Source organism: Typopeltis vanoorti, chromosome 24 (assembly GCF_054136105.1).
Source record: "Typopeltis vanoorti isolate ZY-2024b chromosome 24, IOZ_Tvanoo_1.0, whole genome shotgun sequence".
Classification (NCBI taxonomy): Eukaryota; Metazoa; Arthropoda; class Arachnida; order Uropygi; family Thelyphonidae; genus Typopeltis; species Typopeltis vanoorti.
This window is the reverse complement of record NC_143572.1, coordinates 28904259-28922444: the sequence shown is the minus strand read 5'-3', so window position 1 is coordinate 28922444 and position 18186 is coordinate 28904259. Positions and strand designations below refer to the sequence as shown.

The window sequence follows — 18186 nt, the reverse complement described above, 5'->3', positions numbered from 1 at the left end:
CTTAAATTGGATTTCCAACCTCCAGCTTGACCTTGACCTTGACCTATAGATGATGTGGCGGTGGTTATGGAGGAAACAGAAGATCACGGTCCCGTCTCACCAGGAAGACGTTATTCTCGTAGTGACTCACATAGTCCTCGTCATAGTATCAGCAGAACTCCTCTTCATGTTAGAAGATGATGATACAGCGTGAAATGGGCCTCCTCTAATGGATCAAGTTTTCTCACACAAGACACAACTGCTCTTTACTTAAACCTCAAATACAGCGACTTTTATGTTGTGAAGTGTTGTGAGAACATGCAGTCTTGTTATACTTGTTGCAGTAGGACGATAATTGTCCTTGGCTTGATTATGACAAGTTACTTTTGCTTTATTTAAAAAAAAAGGAAGGACGTAGAAAGCTGGTTGTGCCTTTTATGTAATGAACTTTTATATGTTAAGATTTTCATCATTTGTTGCTGGAAATTGTGATTGTACCTTTCTCTTACCAGTTTCACGTAGCCATAAGCGTAAATAAGTAAATTAAACTCTCTAATAGAGCTAAAAATATATTTTCACAGGTCTTTTTTGTCTTAAGAAAGAAATTCAACCAAGTAAGCACACTACATGTCGTCCATCATTGTTTAACTCCTGTAGTTGCTTGGTGTAATACAAAATATGCTGCAGGTAAGTAAAAGATCATACCTAACTGCTTATTGCTTTCTTTTTATATATTAAATTAGAGCAGAATATTATTACAGCAATAATCTTAAAACAGACAAACTAGCCCGAGAACTCGTGCACTTGGAAGGCACATAATACTGACTTGTAGCCTTAATTGCTGTCATACAAATATAAATGAACAACTCAAACCGAATTTATCACTGAAATGTATAATTAGGTAGGAATTCGAAAACCGGAAAAATTGATCTCGCTTCAATGTTGTAGACGGCTGATAGTTACCCTGCTTTCAATGGAAGTTCTGGGCTTTCAAAGAGGAAATTGCTGATCTAAGTGACTTGTATTGGCAAAACACATAGACACAATTTTTTTGACTCTGTTAAGGCTTCTTACTTTAAAAAAATAAAACTAAAACTAGCATTTTAATAAACACCAATTTACATTACTTTTCTGCGAAAAATTTCAGTAGAGTTCCAAATATTTTCAGTTTACAATTATACACCAAAATAATAAATGAATACTTTAATTATATATAATCATAAGCAAGCAATAGCCTATTTTTAGGCATGATATAAAGAAAAAGTCCTTTTTAGGACTTCCAGGGTAACAATTAGCAATGCTGAACCGAGGAAGTAAACTGAGGTTCGGCTGTTGCTGTTATCCTGGGTGTGAGTTTTTGAGTTCGCTCCCTTAGGGTTTTTGCCTTAAGGGAGCACCTTGAGTCTCCGGGGGAGGTGTTCTCCGGCACGGCCCGCTGAGGGGTTCTTGTCGGTGAATTATTTTCCTCGGAATTTGAGCGGTTCTGCTCAGGAGTCGGGGTGCTAGGATGGGGCGGCCGACACTGAGTGGAACCAACGCTGAGCGGTTCTGCTTAAACGGGGAGCCCGTCGGGGTGCTTGGACGGGGCGGCCGTCAATGAGTGGAACCAACGCTGAGACATGGACGGTCTTTCGCCCACTATGGAGTGGCCTAGAGATCGTCCGATTTTTTGAGATTTTACCCTTTACTTACTAATCAGGACTTCCAGGGTAACAAATGGCAATGCTGTAGCCAATGAAGTTTTAACTGAGGCTCGGCTATTGCCGTTACCCAGTCATGACTAGGGTTTTTTAGCTCAATAACATCTCATCCACACAGATTTTCTTCATTCAGATGACGGGATAAAAAGTCAAGGACTCAGTCCATCGCCCAGTTCTTTTAAGAACTTTAAGAACTAGCCTATTTTTAAAGTGAACCATTAGAGCCGAGATGAAGATCAATTGACCGTGAGATGCGGTGATTGATTCATTCAATCCAATACTCTTGGAGGGTAATGGATGGCAATGCTGTAGCCAATGAAGTTCTAACTGAGGCTCGGCTATTGCTGTTACCCTCCTGCCAGGATCAGAGCTTTAATTGCTCAATAACACCTTATCCCTACACTGTCCTCTACAGATAACGGGGAAGATGAAAAGACTTCTTGCTTCGCCCCTTAAGCCAGTCCTTAAAAGGATAAGCCTATTTTTAATAAACAAAGTGGGATTATGAAAAGCTAATCTCTTGCACTAATCGAATCAAAAAAACACCGATTGCGTTTATTTATGAGTTTTTTTTCCATACTGGGGTATCTTCATTGATACTTATTAGTTACCCAACGACCTGCGTAGTTAGCAATAGAGACATGCACGGTGAACTGAAAATAGTTTTAAGTTGTCCATTAAGATTCAACTTCAGAAGTCTATATATTCTCTGACCAATTATTTTCTCTTAGAATGTCAATACCTTTCTCTTCTATTCGCATTTTCCCATTACTGGACTGTATGGGATTTGATATTCATACTAAGCTATAAGAAGGATCGTCATGAAACACAAATTACATTGCTGAATGAATATATTGTCTCCAGGTAACCAATCACGAAGGTTTGAAGTTGCCTTCAAAGCCATTTCTGACTTTACTTTGACGTTATGATGAGAAGATGGAACATAGATTTGCACACCGCACAAAACCCGGTAATGCTATCGATTTCATGTCAGTGAGCGTAAAAAGTGTAGTGTTTATTGGTGTATATTACGGAGGGAAATATCATGATGGTCTCCAAATACTACGTTTCTCTTCAGACATTAGAATTCAAACCGAATTTATCAATACCTTGTCATTGAAACTTGTGGGTGTTTTTTAATTGTGATTTATTACATGTTCGGTTGAGAGAAAAAATAAAGTTTCTAGACACAGAAAAGCATATTAATATTTGCAATTATGCAGATGGCGTTAAACTGTGGAGAGTGGTGAGGAACCAAGCACTGTTGTCCATTCATATAATTGAATAGATTGTATGAATGGACAACAGTGTAGATCTGTCAATTCAATGTAGCAAAGCGTAAGATTCCTGTAGGAAACAATGCAATAAAAAGCAAATTACTTACTTATCCTATTCAGTCCCTGCGGAACATATAGATGGAAAGGATAAGTAATCTCAATCTATGCTTTGCATCGGGCTCTGATTGCTGCCTCTCTCTTGAGTTCACTCCAGGATCTGCCCATCCGCTTCATCTCCATCTCAGTCTGTCTCCCGAGGTCATCTTGGGGCGACCTCTTTTCCTTTTTCCCTGTGGATTCCATTCCATGGCTGTCTTAGCAATGTCTTTATCACGATTTCTGATAGCATATCAAATTCATTTCCGCTTCCTCTTTTTTATTGCGATACTGATTTGGTTTGTTCTTTCCCATAATGCCATATTTAAAATTTTATCTGGTCAGTATATTTCCAATATTTTCCTTAGACATTTATTCATATATATGTATAGTTTGTTTGTATTTTCTTAAGTTAATTTCCAGGTTTATGATCCATATAGTAGAATAGTTTTAACATTAGGGTTGAAAAGCCTTATTTCAGTTTTTAAGTTTAATTCTTTACTTCTCCATATGCTTTTCATTGTACTGATACTTGAGCTTTTTGTATTCTGTTTTTTTTTCTATATTCTTCTGTTCCTCCTGTGGTACTTACCACTGATCCCAGGTAGACCAAAAGTGTCTATCTGTTCCATTGATTCTTCTATTATTTTAAAAATTAGATTTTGTATAGTTTATCTTCATTATTTTTGTCTTTTTACTGTTTATTTTAAGCTACATTTAGAGGCTTCCTGGTTTAAGTTATCTATTTTTTTTGCACGTGTTGGTGCTTTTGAGCTATCAGACATATGTATTCAGCAAAATCTAAATCATTTAATTGTTTGTCCACCCCATTGTATATTTATATTATCAACTGTTGTGTTTCTCATCACCCAATCCATTACAATCAAAAATAGTGTGCATAATATTTTAATTCTGTAGATGTCACACAGTTTCTTCACCAAACCCATTATTTTTTATTGGTATACCATATTGTTTCATTAGACTTCACATTTTTTCTCTATTTATACTATCAAAGGCCTCTTCAAAATCGATAAACCCTAAATATAGGTGTTTTACCATTCCATTGATTGTTCTATTATTATTCTTAGGATTATTATTTGGTCTATACATGATCTATTTGGTCTGAAGGCTGCTTGTTCTTCCGTTTGTATGTCATTCTTTGCAGGATTATTCTTGTAAAGATCTTACTGACCGTGCCCAGCACTGAGATTCCTCTCCAATTTTTACATTCTGTAATTCACCTTTTTTGGTACTTTGACCAGTATTCCTATATCCCAGTCATTTTTTTTCTCCCATATCGCATTTATCAGTGGATGTAATATGTCTGTTGAAAATTTAATGTCTGTGTTAATTAAATCTGCTGGAATGTTATCTATCCCTGCTGCCTTTCCATTTTTTAGCTTCTTTATTGCTCTTGTTATCTCTGTTCTTGTTATTTCTCCTACATTTATATCTAGTGTCCCCAATTCAATGTTCTCTGGCAGTATTTTTTTCTGTGCTGTAGATTTCTTTGCCCAATACTTCCTGAAAATATTAAACCCCATCTTTTTTCTATGTCAGCAAATTTCCGTATTTATTTTTTATTTGTTTTTCTTTTCTCATGTTTTTCCCGGTTATTTTTCTTATTATCTCACATAGTGTCTTAGAGTCATAGTTCCTTGCAGCTTGTTCTGACTCTTCACATAATTCTTCGGTATATTTCCTGTTATCATTTCTTGTACTCTTTTTAATTTTTTTCTTTATATATTTTGTTCCTCTCATTTTTTTCCTCTAGACTTTGTAGTACATTTTTCCTCTTTCCTCACCTAATTGTTTCATCTGTTATCCATCGTTTCTTTGACCTGCCCTGTCTCCCAAGTATTTCTTCAGCTGTTTCATTATAAATTACTTTTATTTCTCTCCACTTGTCCTCTACATCCGCTTGTTCCATTTTGTCCAATATTTCTGTTTCATACTTATTTTTAATTGTATATGCGGAGTTTTCTGCATAATCCTCATTTTTTAATTTATTTTAATTATATTGTTTTCTTTGTTTAAAAACTTTGCTAATTTTATTTTTATCTTTACTATTATGAATATATGATCTGTACACGCATCTGCTCCTCTTTTGTTTCTTATATCCTGTAGAGAGGATCTTCATGGTTTATTTATTATTATATGGTCTATTTGATTTTCACTATTACCATCTGGTGATATCCAGGCATATTTATGTTCGTCTTTATGTTTAAACAGAGTTCCTCCTATTATAGTACGTCCACATATTATAGACTTAGTAAGTTCCTCCTATTATAGACCCTTCGATACTTTTCCGCATGTCAACAGGAGGAGAATCCATTCCGATAATAGGGTAATCAGTCTGTATTGTGAGATGAGTTGTTTATTATTACACGTCGGAAAATTAACTTCTCTTTTATGATTATTGTAGTTAACTATGTTGCTTGCATAACAGTTGTAAACTTTCACCTATAAAGCACGTGATTTCGCGTGTTGGCGACCAATTCGTACATCCTTCATTTCTTTCTCCCCCTTCAGCATGAATCGACTATTCTCGGCAAGACGCCAAGCAGAGATCTACGGACTGTGGGCGAACTATATCAAGTTATTAAAGAGGCAGAAATATTTTAATATTGTTCCATTTTTATTTTCAACTCTTAGTTTTTCGTTCCGCATAACTACTTCATATCCATTATTATCTTTACCACCTTTAGTCAAATCTATCTCTTTCTCTAGTAATGCATAGAAACCTTCTTTTCCCCTTAAATCAGCATTGTTTATTTATTTAAATAAATAAACATTTATTTAAATATTTATTTAGTTTATTTTTCTGTGGTTGAAATAAAATTAAAGCAACTGTAAAAAAAAGAACAAGTCAAGGACAGACTCTTAAGTATTGAAGATAATCTCTTATAGTCACATTTTTAAAATCTTAAGTTTGAAATGATGAAAATTTTTCACACCAACATTCATGTGAATATAAATATATATATGATAGATAACACGGTTCCTGTATATATATCATCTGCACATATCCACTCATGAGCCAAAACATTTTATCACCACATTTACTCTTTACGGACAATCCGTTACACAACTGGCAGAATCGGTAGTGATAATATTCTGGTATACGGATAAGTTGCATGGATACCATTTGGTCCTTCATCCTTACTCCGTAACTGCTCTTATCTGAGGATTGTTTCGGATCATGTATTGTCCTACATGATGACAGTGTGAACAGATGGTTCTGGACTGGATAGTTTCAAACAATGTATGGCCCTACACGTGATTCTGTTGGTTGGTGCAAAATACCTCAAGAACACATTTGGGTCCTGTCCTTACAGAGAGCAGGCTGAATTGGAAGGAGGAAAATTGTTGGTAAAAAGCGAGTAATAATATTAACATTTCATGTTTGATTCTGACAGTACATCAGTATTGGAATGTTAACAAATAAATTGAGGTTTCCCTAGATGTGATTCATAACTCATTTCCAGAGATACTAAGGTACTCTGACCTTCCAGCTGTGACGAATCCCATTATAAGTCTCACAAATACTGAAACAAAACCATCTTTTCCTCTTCATCACTTATAAATATAGCCATTTTTTTATTTAACCAATGTCTATTCAAGAAAGGCGATATGCAGCACATGTGATTTGAAAATCAGTACTTTGATTATGGAAAGTCTGTTTGTTAGTTTAACAGAATTTTCTTTCTTGAACAGAACTTAAGAAAATCTCTCTCTCTTTCTCTATTCTCTTTTACTATGACTAATAAATAATATATATAATTTTATTGATCAGTTCAAAAATACTATGTCATTCCAATGTCATTCTATAATTTCATCTTTCACATTTCATTTTATTTTTTTATGTGATATCCACCCAAAAGAGTTGTAAACCTATAATACACGAGCATGGTGGATGAGCTAAGGATATTTTTATTTTACTTTATTGGTATTTATTTATTTATTTTATATTTTTACATGAACCGGAAATTCTCAACTAGACACCAAACATGAAACTTTTCAAGCTACTTCCGACCTTCAGTTAGGTGGGAGAGTCTGCAACGAATATAAAATTCAACCCCCCCCCCAAAAAAAAAAGATATTCAGAAATATTCATCCAAAAAGGCCGGTTCGAATTTCCCAGCCTTTTGGTTGGATATATACCCACTAAAAACATAATCTCTGGAATCGATTTAGGTAGAATAGATTTCCAGACAGTTCCGATTAAACAAGGTGTTTAATAAGGATTATCCACTTAAGGCTCTAGAAATAATAAAGAAATCAATGAAATTTTTATCGTTTTGCTTCGTATTACTTTTATATTTAATTCGTTTTCTATTTACTTTGTTATATAGGCGGCAGTACTTATTTCGCAGTAATTATGAATTCGGGAGTACATGTCTTGATGTATTTCTATTATGCCATGAGTGGTCTTGGACCAGAAGTTCAGAAATATCTGTGGTGGAAGAAACACCTCACCAAGATTCAAATGGTAATTATTCCATTTATTCTATTTTCTTTCTCTTTCCATTCATTATTTCAAATGCTCATCGAATAGAAACAGTATTAAATGCACATAGGATGAATTACATGGTCACTATTTTACATATTTTTCTCTATAAAATCGACCGTAAAACTCACACCGTTTCTGACAACAATAAATAATGTTAAGATTAAGGACCAGTACATTGCGACACTTGTCTTCCATACTCTCTTCCCTAGGTTCCGTTTAAAATCATTGATAGTATTGTGCCAGCTATCTGTGACTGGCTGCTATGCAATTTCCAAATTTGATAAGACGAAACTTCTTTGCTCTCTCCTTTTGAGGAATAAAATCATTAATCTATTTATTTAAATTTATATCTGTGAAATATCTAAAAGTGGAAGAAAAAGGCAGACCATATATATGACATTTCCCATATATACTCATGCATCTTGAACAAAGGTGCATTTTTTTGTATATTCTTATATATATATTTAATAGTAATACGTATATTAAAAATAATCTATATAAAATTTAATTTTAATATTATATTTAAAAAATAAAAGTTAAATATTAAATACATACGTATAAAATGTGTACTATATTCCTTGATATATGAACTACTCAGTTAACTTTGTGACCAAGAATCCTTGTTAGTAGGTGTGATGTTGGGAAAAAAAATTACTTTACATAGAGTTTAGAAGGTCCGAGGCATCAGGTTTGGGATCATTGCAATTAATATAACAATGCGACAGAATGAATAATTTAAGAGTGACCCAAAGAACGACAACAAGAGAATCAGGATAATATCGGGATTAGCAAAGTATAATGGAAATATACTTACGTAAAATTGATATGTTATTATGTTATCTATTGATATTTTCTTCGTGTGAATCTAGACAAGAAAACATTACCTTATTACTAAGTCAAAATAGAGCTTTGGAATAAAAAATGCGGTTTCCTCTAGAACATATTAGCATGTTGATTATTTAAAGATGTAAGGTGATGGTGCAGAATAAATGGAATTCTATTATTGTATGTCAGATTGTGTTGGTGTGAACGTTTTTTCGTATTGCTAACTTATCCTGCTGTTTTTTTTTTATCTTCTTAATATGGTCTTCGAAAGAGATTCCAACCACTATATGCATCGAGAAGTATCAACCAAAAAGTGGTTAGCTACTAAATGTGTAGTTTGTTAAAGCGATTTATGTTTGTTGTTTCATTTTTTTTTCAGTCAATAAAAGTTACTTAATGTTTTTTTAGAAATAACCTCCTAACCGTGAGAGAAACAAGATCCATTTCAAAAGACTATTGCTTGAACAGCCTTGGTTTAAATCCCGACTACTTACGTTAACTTGAGAAATTTTCCTAAGAATTTTCAATTGAAGGTAAGCTAGTCTGGCTCAAGGGAAAATGACTGCTGATTATGTACCCACAAGAAAAACAAACAAACAAACGCCAACGAAGAAAGAAATTCCAATTACGATTAAAAAGAGCATTCTTATCCAACCTGCATTATAGTTTACTGAATTTTGAGCAGTTATAGTAATAAATAAAGCTAACTATTTTCAGTTTTTTCAAAAGTCTTTTTTGTTCTTTTTAATATTGTGTTATAATTTATTTTCAGATCCAGTTGCTCGTAATAAGCTCTTATTACATCCAAGTGATGTTCCAAGATTGTGGTTATCCGCATTTCATTGCCATTTTAAATGCTTTACTTGCTTCATTATTTTTGTTCATGTTTCTGGATTTTTACCTGAAGAGTTACCTTAAGAAGTCTTCTAAAGTTTCATCCACAAACAAATCAGACTAATTATGAAAAAGAATAACCATGAAAGAGAATATACTAGAATTTGTTTGAATTCCATATGTACAAATTAAAGTTGGGATGTTTATGAATAAACAAAGTTTTTTAAAATAAATAAATAAATAAATAAATACATGTTATCATAAATATTTTTTATGCTTTTACATCAGTGTAGCCAAAAGAAATCAAAGAGTTATAGAAGTGATGATCAACCTATTAAGGTTCAAAATCAAGACACGATCAGGTAGCGTAACATAGCACATAGCACATCAAGAATGATATGCTATGTGACAACAGAAATGGAAGAATAAAAAAAAATAAATGATTAAAAAGTAAAACAAAATTGCTGTAGAGAGAGACATAATTATAGCTTCAAATATATTATCGAATGAAGACTGTTATAATTTTTTTTTTAATTTTAATTTATGTTTTTATAATCTACTCCATTTTCTAGTGAGATAAATGAAATTACAAAATAATATGGTCGCTGAGAGGTTTATCGCCTCTGTCTATTTTTAAATTTAGATATAGTGACATTGTAATCGAGGAAAAAACAGGATGCTAATAAGAAAGATATAAAACGCTCAAAACTCTCAGATCTAACCTGTTGTAATTTTGGAGGCTGCAAAACCTGTGGCAATACAGACAAGTTTGAACACGTCTGTGATTCAAACACATGTACGCAAGTTAAGACAGGATTGTACACGATCCACTACTTAGCCTTCTTTTGTTCAGTCTCTTGTTAGTCATTTAGACCTAGACCATCTCAGTTAACATATGGGAGTGAGTAAAGTCACAGCGTTAAAACATTAATGACATTTAGATCAGGTACAGTTAGAGTTGTAAATATCATATTTACATATCGCTATAAATATTTGGGGAAAAGATGAATGAGACTTGTAGCTTCGACCTAGCATTTAGACGGTAGGGTATAAAATAGGACAGTTGAAACACCATTAATACAAATTCTGAGATGCAGTTACTGTACAGAATGAGTTGTTTCAAAATCATTACTAGAAATCACTCTGAAGTTGTGTGAAAAAAAATGACCTGTTAGAACATGTACGTAAGGCTCTGTGTTCTCAATGCTTAGAAAACTTAAATAAACCTTGACAATTAGGAGATGAAGTTGGAATACGTTATTACGATAATGTTTGACAGAAAGTGTTCTTCTAGAAACAATTAACTAGGCATGTACTGCTCTGGATGAATCTCCCTTCAGTTTACAGAAATTACATTTTTTCTAAAATAAGAGAAACAGAAGAAAATATTGTGAAAACTATCAGATAAGTTCAAAGGAAATTATAAACTGGTTTCTCTGTTTTCTTATGATCTTGAAGCATCAGAAAGCCTAAATTCTCCTTGTCTTCATTCAGATTATCTTGAATTCATACAAGAATTAAAGGAGAAAGTCTAAAAAAAACTATTCGTTTGATGAAGAGCACATTTTCGATCTTGTTCCAAAAAAAAAAGGTGAACCATTGCAAAGATCAGACAGGAATGTATCGAAATTATGGAAATTGCAGAAACTATAGAGCAGTAAGAAAGAGACAGTACTGACAAGTTGAAAGAAAAATCAGTTTGGTGATGATATAATTAAGAAGTGGTAGACCTCTGTTTAAGGGACGAACAGTAAATCCTTCTGTTATATTCAAGTGGAGTAAAATCAAAAGAGCAAAAGCACCTGCTAGATTTGAATTTGGAAGCGATATGCTTGAAGTTCTAAGCAATCTATCTCGGTATAAGAATAGTTTTTTTTTTCTAAATTTGTCGCATTTAGGCCGATAATCTAAACTGTGTTAGCTGGTAAGTAGTACTCGTTCTATACGTGCATGTGTGCTCAACCAATCAAAATAGTTAACTAAAGTTGGCAGGTAGCTATAATAAGGTATGGGAAAACAAATCTTTCATGAAAATTACTGTTTGTGATGATTCCAAGGAGAGTTGAATGCTTTCGCGTTGCCTGGAGTGCCCTGGAGTTGATGTTACAAATAGAAAAACTTGCTAAAATTGTATATCAACCGACAGATGTGAATTTGTCACTATGGTGAAGACTGGAGAGAAGTTATTCGTTGATTTACAGGAAGAGTTGGTTTAATTAAAGGCTCAATCATTTCACTGCAAAAATCCCAGTTTGAGTTTTAAAAACTCAAACAGAACAGCATTATTTGTGGATATAAAGATTCAGGTTTATATATATATACAGAGAGAGAGAGCGTGTGTGATGGTATTGAGGGAAGCAGTAAAAGCTTCATCACAAAGAAAAGATTGCAAAGGACTATTGAAAACCACAACTGTTACTGTAAACCATTGCTAGATCCTTCTAGTCTAGCAACATTCCTATCCTATCTTTCTCATCCATCTAGGACGGGTCCTGAAGATCCTGAAGCTCCTCACGTCGTCGACGGGAATCGAACCTAGGACACTCCTTCCCCAGGCATATGGTTGCGAAGCGCATAGCCAGTAGGCTAACCGCGTGGACCTAGCAACATTAGTAGTATAAAATTCTGTTTTATATAATGAAGACGGGAACATGAAAATAAGCTGAGGGGTGTATCACAGCTGTGTCACAGTGGAAGAAATTTGTTGCTCTCAGCGACTATTCTGTTTTGCAGAGCTTCCATATGTTTGGGTCAACCGACTATCAGTGGGTAGACCTGCAGAACAACGACTGAATGCTGTCTGCTGCGTTTGAGGCGATAACTCTTAAAACTAAAACTGACATGCTATAAATTTTCTACTAAAAATTTCCATACGATGATATCTTCGGAAAACAACATTGTATTTAAGTGATGGAATAAACGAAATTAACAGAATGGGAATAAATTTTCTTCAGAGTCATATATTAAGAGTATCTCTCAAAAAGTTTTATTTTGTTCCCCACATTAGTAACCTTTGTGGGGGCTTCAAAAAACAGCCGTTTTTTAATTTATTGAAAAATTTAAGGAGATATTTTTGTAATAGAAGAAACTTTTCAATCAAGATGATTACAGGTATACTTAATTGCACTACGCGAATGTATAAAACACTCAGTATCAGTTTAGCCCTCACAGGGTAGAACACAAAATAAGAGAAAAAAAAACAATTGAAACAACTAAAGCAACTATCATTATTATTGGAAAAAAATTTAGTTTTACTATAAATCTACACAAAAAATCAGAAAGTATTCACCTTGATTAATAAAGTTCAATGAATATCAAAAATTGGTCAACCTGGAAAAATGCTGATTAATTTTAAAACCCATTTTAATTAAAAATACAAAGAAATCTCTGGCTAGAAAAATTGACATTATAAAAAAAGCATCTCAAACATATTAATTTTAAATTTTTATATAAAATAAAGTATCTAAAATAATGAAATATAGTATTAATATAAAAAATATTAAATTTATTAGAATTATGTTTTTTAAACACTCTTAATTATTAATACACCTTTTAAGTTTTTGGAAATAATTCTTATTTTATTAATTGTTTCCAGTTTTTAGAATGGCATCGCAATACACTTTCATCGCATTTCATATGATTCACTTAATTTAGCTGGTAACAATTAGCACATGGGTCAGACCATCCCATTCAAGTTTTTTTTTTTATTATTTCTTTGGTTCCTGCACGTGCCAATAAAAAAAATACCCTACAAACAGTGCAATTTCAGCAAAAAAAAAATTATTAAGTGAATCTTGCAAATAAAGCCAAAAAAAATGCCTTCTCCAGCATTCCCGAAAAATATAAGCCGAATTTCAATACGCAAACTATGATCTCATATTAATGATATCTCATGATCGCTTCTAATCACAGGTGAAACATTCCATTTAAAACTAATGATAAAAACAATTCATCAAAAAAATTAAGTTTGAAGTATAAGGAAAGTCAAGAATTTTCCCATCTACCTGCACAATGCACACAAATCAACTAACGTCCTGTAGATTGACCAACCAACCTCTCGTATATGGATGTAATACTGGATAAAAAAATTACAGCGTCAATAATTTAAGCTACCAAAGAGAAGACGTGCCTTACTTAATCTGTATTTACATACCAAGATTTATGTAACAAGGAATAAAACTTACAGGTGTTGGTTGGTGGGATGAGGAAATCGAGAACTGTCAATTTTGGGCAGAATTCCATCTTAAAAAAATTAACAGAAAACTGAGGCAGCACAAAACTTTAGAACTTCTATTTTCAAAGGCAGAAGTAGTCAAAACACGAAACAGTAGAAAGAGGAGTGATATGATTGAGACTTGCAAACTTCTGAAAGGGTCATACAGGATTTTAGTTGATGGAAGTTTGCATTTTTGGAGGGGGGGGGGTGAAGGACAAGAAGTCATCCTTGGAAACTAAGAAGGGGGAGAGGGCTCTATTTTTCTCTGATAGAGTGGTGTTTGATTGGAATGGATTGCCATTGGATGTTGTGACTGCAAGCAGTGTGAATGAATTCAAGAATACGTTTAATAGCTGGTGCGTGTAGCATATGGTCTCCCTCTATGAGTCTCTGTCTCCCTGGAATCTTAATAATAATAATAATATAATTTAATGGCACTTAATTTTATAGGTGTATATTCTAATGAGAAAACGTTTTCACCTCTGATTTGGAGCGTACTAAGAATGACCGAACAACCAGAAATCCCACATTTATTCAAATGCTGAGATTCATTTGCTGCACAGATCAAGCACGTAGAGAGACTGAGACTTTTCCCATCACCGATGACCTTACCCGAATAGTACACATGCATTCCAGAATATCGGACAACTCCAACCACTCTCCGAATACCCTGAACAGCTTCTTTCCCCATGCAAACATAACCATTCACATCCGCAAATTGTATGGCATTAGAAAAAAGCTAAGTGAGATTATTTACACAAATTATTATGCCTCATTTCCTTCGCTAGTTTTTTGCTTCTAGCCATTTGTCCCAAACTTCTCTACTGAAAGTATCACCGAATTTAGTCTTATTAGCATGCAAACACATTTTTGTTTCTCTTCCACCCAAAGTTCCCGTCCCCTAAAGAATGGATTAGTTACAAGAAAACTATCAACACGTTAATATAAAGCGAAGGTGTTGACGAATGTTGCGCAACTTCTGCCCAATACTCTTCCCACCATTATTACGTCCTGACAGTTCTAATTGAAAGCGTAATTAACACTCAGCTGCTACGCTGTCTTGCACACTCGCAACTAATAAATGAACCCCAGTATGGTTTTCGTCACTACTGGTCAACAGGCAACCTATTACCGATGCCACCAATATCTGGATAAATACCATGGGAAAGTTTCGCTAGTCTAAATTGGTTGCCCTTGGCTTTCAAACTGGTCTGGTACAAAGACTTGTAAGTAAATTTCCATCATTTGGTCTTCCCCCTGCATTCTGCAGTTGGATTGCCAACGTTGTGTGATGGTGGATGGTAATATGTCTTCTAAGTATACAATCAATGCATGGATCCAGCAAGGCCTTGCTCTTTCATCCACCCTATCCCTTCTATATATAAGTAACTTACTGCAGCAGACTATCATCCCAGTACATAGTTTTGCTGACTACACAACATTGTATCATTCCTTTTTCTATTCACAATCCTGGCAATACAGCCTTAATCACCCACCTTAAATGCAGAGCTTCAAAACATTCAAAGGGATGTGGACATATTATCGATTTCAATGCCAGCAAAACGTAGGTCTACATTATTTTTGAACAAATATGAAACCTCCTTTTTCACCCTTACTTGTAACACCACCCAAATCCTCATGAATGGTGAGATCTATCTTCTTGAGACAAACCTAAATTCAAATCTCTCATGATATATAGAGTATCACAAATACACTGCCTTGAAAAGATGTCAAAGGACACCATAATGTGAAGAACAAAGAGTCATACCGCTCATCTTAATAAGGAATAGGACCTCCTTTAGTTGCGATGACTGCAGCAACCCTACTGGGCATACTAACGATCAATGGGAATTTTGAACCATTCTTCCTGTAGGCATGTAATCAAATTGTGGACTGTTGTGGGACGGTCGTCTCTTGACCTCATTACAGACTCCAGTTCACTCCTCAGATGTTACATCTGACTGAGATCAGGACTCCGTGGAGGTCAGTAGAGTCTGGTGACATTCATGTCCATAAATCACGCAGTTACAGTAGCAGCCTTATGACATTATGTCTTGCTGATACAATGGTCAGTTCCGTAGAAACATCACGAAGTAAGAAGCATTGTCCAGAATATGTAGATACCCTACGTAGGTCAATGTTCGTGGCATAACAAACAGATGTCACAGGACAATCCAAAAAAAAAAGGACCATACCATCACACCACCTTCTCCGAAATTCATAGTTGGGGTTACGCACGCTGGTAAGAGACGCTCACCTGGCATCCGCCACCCCCTTCCCCCCCCCCACACGTCCATCTACTCAGTAGGACCTAGTGCGATTCATTCCTTCAAAAGATAGTTTTTCAAGCTTCCACGTCTCACTGTACATGCCCTTTTTATCACTGAAGTCTCACACGCTGCATGTTGAATTGGGTAATGTGGTGCTTGTATGTTGCGGTCCTACCATGGAAACTATGTGGTGAGGAGCCTCATTTCCGGATGTGCAGATTCATGTTCCAGTCTATGCCCAGAACTCCACAATTAACGATCCAGACGAATGGCAGTTTTTTACATATTACTCTCTTCGTAGCACCCTATGCTCACGTTCGATGAGTGTGGTGGGTCATCCGCTGTGGGTTGCATTTGAAGTCGACTTCCTGCGCTTCCATCTCAATATGGTATCACTGGATGTTGACCTGGGATAGTCCAGTTTTCCTAACAGCTAGGCCTGCAACAATGCAACCTATCAACGCCTCTTTCAAACTCCGCCAATGCCCTTCACATAGCCATTTCACGTGAACATCCCTCCAATTTATACCGAATGCAAACACGTGACTCGTTACATGGCACGATGCTCCATGCCCATGGGGTGTCCGTTAACTTTTCTACAAGCAGTGTATCTCTTCCTCTGTTTTAGAAAATTGGGTTGTTTTCGCTTCAGGAATTACTTTAACTGTAAGCAGCTTCAAAATCCATATAAATCCCTCTGACCATTGAATATTGCTTTCATATCTGGGATGGTGCCCTAAAAGCACCTTAACACTTTCATTGCCAAGCTGAAAATTGGAATTTCGTGTGGTGGCCATATTTTTTTAATTTTTTTATTTAGTTAGCGACGTCAAAGCGATAACGCGTGATCGGCCGTTTGATGAGAACTCGCACCGCGCGATATCGCGTGATTGGCAATGAACGTGTTAAAAACATTAGATTCTATCACTGGACGGTCAGCATAATCCATGACTCCTTTCTCACTAATACACTCCACTTTCACAGGGGCAGCCCAGTTTCCACTGTTTCCATCTTGGCAAATACTTCTACGCCCACTGTTCATCAGTATTAGCATCAATAAAACCTCACTGTCTGCAAACTCTCCCAAGCTCATGCAACAGCCTCTACGTTCTCACAGTTCGACCCTAAACTCCTAGCAGAAAAAAAATTCTCCTTCTCCTCTTTCATACTTTCCACTGTTTTCTCTGGACACAGTCCTCAATCATATGTTTCCCAAGGAATACAATCCACAGCTCTTCATGGTAGGCGTGAAGAAGGTACATCTTGCCAATCCTCGGTATTAGTGTACTATACGTTGGCCACCCTCTCGTAGATGGGTTTCTCATTAAAAAAATCCAGATTTCCTATGCTTAGCAGACCTTAGGATTTAAAAAGTCGTAATGTCTTTTAAAAGGATATTAGAATTAAATTTTAGTAGGAGAACCAAGTTACACTGCAGGTGCTACTACGATATGGTTTGAGGAATATGACGTGAAAAATACTTATTGATCCACTCAGATTCCCAATATTAACGTTAAAGAATACTTTCGGATGGAGTGGAATGTCGTTTGTGGATCAGACCAGTAGTAAACAGACCAAATAATAAACCTTTTAGCTAAGCCTGCAAGGACCAACTGAGGATTAGACTAACCAATGCTGAAAACAATATATACTGGAGCTATGCCACCATTGATATCTTATCTCTATGCTACACCTGCTTAGAAATGTACTGAAATCTAAGGAACACCAACAAAAGTTAAACATAATTCAATGCCTTATAGCCATACGAATAACTAATGAATACAGGACATTATCTTTCGAGGCAGCTTGTATTATTACTAGTCTAACACGGATTGCCTGAAAGTGCAAGAATTCAAGCTCTGAAAGTGACGATTTCCAAATACACTGACGGGAGTAAAAGAGAAGAAAACTTTGGTTGTTCCTTCATATCTTATTTCAAACAGTCCAATGTACAAGCAGGCTGTTTTAGACTACATTCCCCTCTGTTCCAACAACCAAGCAGAACAGCTTGCTCTGGTTTGTTTACTCACGTATCTTCGGGGATTTAAAACTCAAAATCTGTCATCTAAAGACCGCAATAATTTATAGTCACACTGCTGAATGATAATAATAAAAAATAGGACAAACACCTAGCATTAATAGAGCAAACAAGCAATCTGATATGGAATCTCTCCTTACAGGGATGCGAAATCAAGCTCTGCCGGGTGAAGGTGCATACTAGAGTAACGAAACTGGGACAAGAATATCAGATTAGCTGGCTAAAGAAGCGGCTACAGACGATCGGTTAGAAATAAGTGCCAAGTAACAGCAACAGACTGTGGTTGAAAATAGTCGCAATCTCTCGAGGTTTAACCATGCTACTAACGGAACTTTTAAATTTAAGACGCTAAATACACAGATTTCATATCCAGAAATTACCATCATACATTTGTTGTCCGCATCTCCAACAGACTGTCGATCACTTAGTTTACTACTG

The 18186-nt window shown here is 35.3% G+C and overlaps 1 protein-coding gene across 2 annotated transcripts in view; it reads left to right on the top strand.

Annotated features, from left to right (window-relative positions):
- LOC150093054 (very long chain fatty acid elongase 7-like) overlaps nt 1–9428 on the top strand; it is a 39897-nt gene extending 30469 nt beyond the window's left edge. For both annotated transcript variants that reach the window (XM_090413837.1, XM_090413838.1), the window contains 3 exons: nt 561–666; nt 7408–7544; nt 9163–9428. In XM_090413837.1, coding sequence (XP_090269963.1) covers nt 561–666; nt 7408–7544; nt 9163–9348 — 429 coding nt within the window. In that variant the 3' untranslated portion in view covers nt 9349–9428. The remainder of the gene's footprint in view (nt 1–560; nt 667–7407; nt 7545–9162) is intronic.
- Nucleotides 9429–18186: the final 8758 nt, after the last annotated feature.